This window comes from Oreochromis niloticus, linkage group LG18 (genome assembly GCF_001858045.2).
Source record: "Oreochromis niloticus isolate F11D_XX linkage group LG18, O_niloticus_UMD_NMBU, whole genome shotgun sequence".
NCBI lineage: Eukaryota > Metazoa > Chordata > Actinopteri > Cichliformes > Cichlidae > Oreochromis > Oreochromis niloticus.
In genome coordinates, this window is record NC_031982.2 from 22,239,396 (window position 1) to 22,247,252 (window position 7,857).

The following is a 7,857-nucleotide window of genomic DNA, read 5'->3' on the forward strand; positions in this document are numbered from 1 at the left end:
AATCATTCAATCCATCATCAGTCACCACAAATCAGAATAAATTTGTTACGTTCATTCAGGTCCTGATGTATTTTTATAGCTGCATAAAACTACTGAGAGAAAGATATTAAACAAAAAAAAAGATTAATCCAAATAGATTCAATTAAATGTCTCTTTTTTTAACCTGTCATGAACTTCAGTGGTATTTTTAAGAGAATAGTAGTAGTTATGAAAGGGTAGTACTTCAGAAAGTCTGAGGATCCATGAGTGCAAGGCCATTCAGAAATAGTCACGATACATCTTGACCCCGCTCTAATTTGTGAGTGAAAACTATGAAGGTGTGGATATTTGAGAGTTTATAAGGTCCTTTCTCTCTTTTTTTCCTTCTTGAATTTGTCTTTCAAGTGGAAGACATTTGATTTCAGACGGGACGATAAGGCACAGCCCCTCACAAGCTCAGGTCGATGATGATGTGCTCAAAGATCTGCGTGTTTCCCTTGAAGCTCGAGGAAAAAATAAAGTCCCTGCGGTCGGTAGATACCACGGTGAAAGAGCGTGGGGCTTGGATGTACACCTCCTTAAAGCGGTCAAAGATTTTGTGGTCCTCATCCCACAGGTAGATCTGTGAGAAGGTGTAGTCGCTTCCCAGAGCCAGATAGTAACGTTCCTTGAAAGAGAACGGCTGGAGAATCATGGAGCCTCGAGAGGGCAAAGCTTGGATCTCAGCAAACTGTTTTGTGCCCCAACGCAGAACTTTGGAATCACCGATATACCGCGTCATAGCCAGGTAGAGCTCCTCCTTGATCCGGAAGTGTTTCACAACCACTACATCCTCCATGTTGGGGATCTCACCCTGCAGGATGAACTTCTGGTTGCTCCGGCTCCACTGGTAGATCACTGGAACCTGTGAGCGGCTCGCTAGAATAAGGTGAGCTTTCCCATCCAAGTCGAGAAACTTTACATCCGTGTCGCGGTACCACTCGTGCAGTGACTGGTACGAATAAAAGCCATTATCATTCCACTTGTAGAGGGTGGAGAGGCCAGCTTTTGAGCTCTCAGCAATCACAAAGAACCAATCAGAGCCAATCTGGAAGGCCTCAATATCATTGGGCTTAGAGATCTTGGACACCTCGATATAACTTATGAACCTGCTTTGGTCGTCATCGAACTTGTAAATGTGGGAACCACCAAACAGCTGAGCCACAATGACAAACACCTCATTTTCGATGATAACAGATTTGCACCCCACAATGGACTGACCTAAAGGGCAGAGAAACACATGAATCGCGTGAGAATGAAACTGGGAGCATTCTGGGAGTGTTTGTTAGCCTAATGTGTGATTTAGACTTCCTAACTTACAGTGTCACTGGAAACTCCCTTTAACCCTCCACCTAACCTTCCACGTAACCTGACATGCAGAGATGTAACTACACGTTGGGTCGACACAGCCTGCAAGGACTTAAATGGTTAGAAGGTTGCGCTGCAGGATCAAGAGGGGTTTCCAGTTATGTCGTAAGTTAGGACACATTTCCTGCAGAAGGCGAAATCAAACTTTACCTGTGATGTTATCATAAGTCCTGAAGTTCATTTCTATGTGGTCCCACTGGAAAATCATACAGCTCTCTGTGCTGGGAGCAGACATGGCCACGTAGACATCATTCTTATAGCTGAATGTGTCAACAGACAATGATTCTGAGGCAACAGACTGATGAAGGATGAAATCTGTGGAAAGGCACATTGGGAAATGTATTTTTCACAAACCAACAAAGCCACATTAAATGAATAACCTCTACACATCTTAGAAAGACTCTGCTGAGTTCTCTCATCCTGATCTCAGCTGGACATGAGAGAAGGGCAGCTGGCTCAGGTGTTTCTCACCTGTGGAGACACACTCATTCTGCAGGCTGGTCATATCATTGAGGCGCTTGCCCTTCATGTCCTCTGGTCCAGCACACACAACATCCGACACTGTGGCATTGGTGTTCTTTAACCACGTCATAAGCCACTTGGCTCTGCAGTCACATTCAAAGGCATTGCCTCGCAGGTCCCTGCAGAAAGGGAATATTTTATTTCACGGCTAAACAGGGAGAAAGACAGACTGCAAGAATTACACAGTACACTATTTCCCTATTTAACTATGTACAAACTCACAGCTCTATAAGGGAGTCAAGGTCAATGAAGAGGTCCCTGGGCAAGGCTTTAATGTTATTGTTTGCCAAAGATCTGGAAACAAATGCAGTTGATTATGAAAAGAGACATCATTAAATCATGTATAACAGATAACAGTTGTATTTTCAGTCACTGGAACATACAAGTGAGTCAGGTCCCTGAGTCCTCTGAAGGCATATTTGGATGTAGTCTCTAGTTTGTTACTCTCAATGAATCTGTGGATCAACAAGAAGAGAAAGAAAAGTATATTTTTTGATCAATTTCAACATTTTGCCAGCTAGTAAACCAAATGGTAAATGGACTGGTTCTTGAACAGCACTTTTCTATTGTACCTGAGCACTCGAAATCCTTGAAACTTGTCTAATTCAGATCAGGACTTTTTTCTATGCTTTTTCTGCTGATGTGTTTTCTATCAAACACTGACACTCTGATAGATACAACCGAGAGGAACTTGAGTATCTTGCCCAAGAATATTTGGCATGCAGACTGGAGCTGCTCTACCTCCCTAGCTACAGCCACCAATTAAAAGAAGGTTGAAAAAGCAACTGCACACTTTATATAATGTACATATTTTCTTTTTTTACAATAATAAAACAACTTGAAAACAAACAAGATAATATTCATGTTATTTACATAGTCATATATAACTGGAGGCCTGTTGGGGGGATGTTGAGTGCACTTTCTATATTCTTGCTATTTCAGTTTCAGAAAGAATATTTCTGACATCGTACTGAATCCGGTGAGCTTTCTGGAGTCAATTTATACCATAATGTTTGTAAAAGTTGTGTAAGAGATGATTGTGATCATAGCTACCCTTGTATTTGATGTTTCTGTTAAATAGCAATGACTTGATGCTACAGTCACATGTATTTATTCTGGGGCAATGGTTCAGTGAAAGGCTTTGTTTATTTTGTAATTTGCAAGACTTTGGAATATGTGCATATAGACTCACCAGTCACGTTTTAGGTACACCTGTTCCACTATCATATGGCAGCTACTCAATACATTTATGCACGTAGACATGGTCAAGACGACTTTCTGAAAATCAAACTGAGCATCAAAATGGGGAAGAAAGGTGATTTAGGCAACTTTGAATCTGGCATGGTTGTGGAGTATTTCAGAAAATGCTGATCTGCTGGGATTTCTCAGCACAATCATTTCTAGGGTTTACAGAGAACTGTTCAAAAAAACCTGGAAATATCAAGTGAGCAGCAGTTCTCTGGGTAAAAATACCCTTTTGCTGCCAAAGGTCAGAGGAGAATGGCTAGACTGCTTAATGTTGATAGGAAGGCAATAGAAACTCAAATAACAACAGGTTAAACTGAGGTGTGCAGAAGACCATCTCTGAACACATGAGATGCTGAACCTTGAAGCGGACAACTGCAGAAGACCACATCTGGTGCCACTCTTTCAGCTAAGAGGAACAGGAAACTGGGGCTACAATGACAGGGGCTCACCAAAAAATGGACAGCAGAAGACTGGAAAAACGATGCCTGGTCTGATAAGTCTCACCTTCTGCTGCAACATTTGGATACTAGTGTCAGAATTTGGCGTAAGCAGATGAGCACATGGTTCCATCCTGCCTTATATTAATGGTTCAGGATATTTTCTTGGCACACTTTGGGCCACATCATTTAAACACCACAGCCTGCCTGAGTATTGTTGCTGATCATGCGCATTTGCCATGTTACAAAACTCAAATGATCAGAATCAGAATCGTGTTTATTGGCCATGTATATGTGCAGACACATACAAGGAATTTGGTTCCAGTAGATGGTGACTCTCAAGCACAGCAATGTAAATCACACACACACACACACACACACACACACACACACACACACACGTGTCTATATATACACATTACACATGCATACACATACATACACAAAGCTGTGTAAACCAACTATAAATAACCAATCTAAACTTATATACATAGAATACAGGATGACAGAAATGAAATGAGGTGGAGTGAATACTACAGAATGTACATAAGGTGCAGTTGCAGTCTGGCAGTGGGAGCAGTACGACAGGTCAACTGTTTAGGAGGGAGATGGCGAGGGGAAAGAAACTGTTCCTATGTCGGGTGGTCCTGGTCTGCAGGCTTCTGTACCGTCTGCCAGAGGGCAGCGGGTCAAAAAGTCTGTGTCCAGGGTGTGAGGGGTCTGTGATGATTTTCCCTGCCCGTTTCCTGGTTCTTGAGAGGTACAGGTCCTGGATGGAGGGCAGAAGCATTTTTCTACAGTCATTGGTAAGGATCCACTGCGATCAGTGACATCAGAGTGACGTCTTTTCTATTTCATTTTTGGACTGACGCGCCAAGCGGTGTGTCTACGGAACGTCTAATGTTGACATCCAGAGGACCTCCGTGTACCGGCTAATTATAGTCCAAATGTGGTCGTTGTGGATGTCTTTTCAACATCAAATGTTTTTATACTGCTTTTATCGGCTCTGTAGTCACATGTTTCCAAAAGGTGGAGGGCATGTTTTCTGTACATAATATGCAAAATATGCACATCAACAAAGATTGCCAAACAGATGGTCCAGTTCATACATACACACTTACATATACACAAACTTCTTGTACTTTCCGTCACAACTTCTGTCAATCCAGCTACTGATCACAAACACATTCACTTCCCTCATCACAGTAAAGCAGCATACTTGTAAAAATGAACCATATATAATTCAAATGCTCTTTTAAACCCATTAAACATATTGTATTACTTTTAAAAGGAATTACAGAATTTTTAAAAGAACTTCAAACATTATTATTTTACATTTTAACATGGAACTCATTGTTTTTAATTTCATGTAATTATAACAGCATTCATAGATGGTCTTACCCAAAACTCCCTAGAACATGTACAGAGTGTAATTTAATAGTTTAAACACAGTTTTAGTACAATAAGTGAAACACCAAATGAGCCTGAGCTAGCTATAGTTCTCCACCACTGAGATCTGGGAAAGAGTTGCTAACATGTGTGAACACAGAAATCAAAGGGGTCCTTTTACACATGAATACTTTAAATCACAGTTAAGGTTGTCAGTGTTTCCAAGTTATTATTTTTGCTTGAATGAATCTTTCAGTGTGGCAGCCTGAACAGAATTTTATTTTCTGAAAACATTAACAAACTCAGACTAAAAATAAAATGAAAAACTTTGTCTTTCATCTGCTCCCTTTAGCATAAAAAGAGTCAAAAAGGCAAACTCGTGTGCCTTAGTAAGGGGTGCAGAACGACAGGTGGTTGCTGTACTTCAGCATCTAGCCAGCACTACAAAAGAGGAGTGAGAGGAGGATAAAGAGGGCAATGATTTTAAGTAGCAGGTCATTTCAGATGCAACGTTTCCATCAGCTCAACAAACATCAGCAAACACAATCTTTGTGTGCAGTGTGCTGCTAGCGAAAGGTCCAGCTGCTGTTTTTCACTCAGAGATGGAGAAAGATAAGAAAGACAGGAGAGCAGAGGAAGGAGAGAGGTTCGATTTAAAGGTAAGGACTGCTGAGTGGGATTTGATAAACTGAAATTAAAATATTACATGTAAGTCCTCACGTTTTAAAATCACATATTGGATCTGTACATGTGACATTACATTTTTCTATGTATTGAAAAGTGCTGCAAAACAAACTGAGCTAGACTAACTATAAAGGTTGCATGAAAATAATCTACAGTTCAGTACAGGATAAACTGGCTTGCAGCTCGTAGTTTAAAATAAAGCAGTGTGTGTGACTGGTGCACAGTGGCTGTGGTGCTCATGGTGAGAGTTGGGTCACATCAAGTGCAGCTGAGATGATTTTGAAGTGAAGCTGATGATGCTTAGATTTATTCACTGAATACCCTTCATACTGTTTAGTATAAACACGAGACAAATAGTGTGCTGTCAGTGTAGACGATGGAAATCAGCCAGGATAACTCATAAAACACCTGCTCACATCTTGTTAAATTCAGATGTGTAAATCCACAAAGAGCAGTAAACCTCAGTGCACCAGCAGCCCAGATCAGCTGATCACAGCCTGTATACAAAGAAAATCTACTGGAGCTCTGAATAGGAATTGCAATTCTTTACCTCTTGCTGCGCCACTGCAACCGATTTTAGAGTTCCCACACCTGCTGAATCCCACTTTAACTCGTTCCTTACTCATTTTCGCTCTCTACAATGTAGAGATTCTTTAACATTTTTCTTCTCTTTCTCTGCTCATGTTCTACCAAACTGATTCAAGCTGAGTATATTTATGAGAATTAAAATTTAAGGAAGTAAAGTTTTTATTCTCATGTATTAATGTTACTTTAATAATACATTAATATAGAACAAAACCTTGTTCTATATTAATGTATTATTAGCTGTGCACAAAAATATCTTGTAGAAAAATCCTCCAAAGAGCTACTTTTTACTTTTTTTACGTTGAGTACATTTTAGACTTTCACACTTTTACTTGAGAAAACAAGTTGAATCAGTGCTTCAACTTTTACTGGAGTGGTTTTACCACTAATATCTGAGTCAGTACAGAATGTCTTTCATGTTTGAATCCATCTTTAATGGGACCACAGAGAAAATATTTGCTGGAGCACACCTCGTGTCCCCCAGAATCCTTACTTTGTCAATATGAATGTTAAACAATCAAATCTTATGAAAATGGCCACAACTTGTATATTTAACACAGACTTAATGCTTCTCCCACAGCAGAAAGGCTGTGTATGTCTTTGCTGTTGTAGATTAGATTTAAGTTCACTTCTTTGCAACACTGCAAACTGGCACAAGGCAGACACTGAGAGGGGAAGCAGGTTCAATGCTGAATGCTGTGGTAGCCGTTTTGGTTCAGGGTGCCTCTCACTCTGTACGAGTCACCGACCCTGGATTCAGCAAAACAGCCCCAGACCATCACACTTCCTCCTCCATGTTTGACAGTTAATGCCACACACTGTGGAACCGTCCTTTCACCTATTTGATGGCATACAAAGATCCTGTGTGATGAACTGGACTGTAATCCCAGCCCTACCTCGAAACCATCCATCATTTCTACTACACTGTTTCGCTGCCCTTATACATGTCCTGCACCACTCTCAATTACTCTCATGTGAAAAAGTTTTTTCCCTTTCCTGATTTCGTATTTGTTTTGTATGTTTGTCCACCTGTAAGAAGAACAAGCATACAGCACCTGGAACACAATAATTCTTGTGTGTGTGAGTGTGAGAGAGAGAATGAGAGACAGTGTCAACTGTGAGTGTGTCTTTGCCATGAAATGTACTTGAAAATGAGGCTGGGAAACAGCAATAATGCCCCCCACAAGCAAGAGACAGACAGAGATATATTCAGGATAACCGAGCCATCGGCAGCTCCACAAGAGTACCAAAGGCCTGAAGCCACACATATCTGCGCACTCATCTCTGCAGGAGCAGGAGGGAGGTCCTGACAGGGGCTCCCATGACCAAGAGTTGGGAAGCCCTGAGGCAATGGACAGCCAACCCCACTAGAGGCCGGCTAACCCGGTGCAAGCCGAGATCAAGGTCCCAGAGGTCCCAGCACCCAAGACCCGCCCCCTGAAAGACCCCGCCCCGACAGGAAAGAGGTCCAAGCCACCCCAGACACCCAGCACTTGCTGACAGCAAGAGCTTAAAAAACAGCACTTAGTTCTCCTGCAAACTGAATGTAAATTGATGATTTTGAAGGGAAATCCTCTTTCGTTCTGTTATTTAACCTCCTAGGACC

General features: G+C 41.4%; 1 protein-coding gene across 1 annotated transcript; it reads right to left on the reverse strand.

Annotated features, from left to right (window-relative positions):
• Window positions 1–360: 360 nt before the first annotated feature.
• Window positions 361–6,292, reverse strand: LOC109195440 (leucine-rich repeat LGI family member 2-like). Its single transcript, XM_019347485.2, has 6 exons — window positions 6,258–6,292; window positions 2,292–2,363; window positions 2,131–2,202; window positions 1,858–2,027; window positions 1,537–1,701; window positions 361–1,239 (listed from the first exon to the last, which is right to left on the reverse strand). The coding sequence occupies exons 1-6, from the start codon at window positions 6,290–6,292 to the stop codon at window positions 428–430; spliced, it is 1,326 nt and encodes a 441-aa protein (XP_019203030.1). The 3' UTR covers window positions 361–427.
• Between the last annotated feature and the right edge of the window lie 1,565 nt (window positions 6,293–7,857).

Coding starts and splice junctions, on each gene's coding strand:
- LOC109195440 (XM_019347485.2), bottom strand. CDS start 6,292: ATGAGTAAGGAACGAGTTAAAGTGGGATTCAGCAG. Junction 2,364..6,257: donor GTTAAAGTGGGATTCAGCAG/GTGTGGGAACTC, acceptor GTTGATCCACAG/ATTCATTGAGAGTAACAAAC. Junction 1,702..1,857: donor GAATGAGTGTGTCTCCACAG/GTGAGAAACACC, acceptor GCCTTTCCACAG/ATTTCATCCTTCATCAGTCT.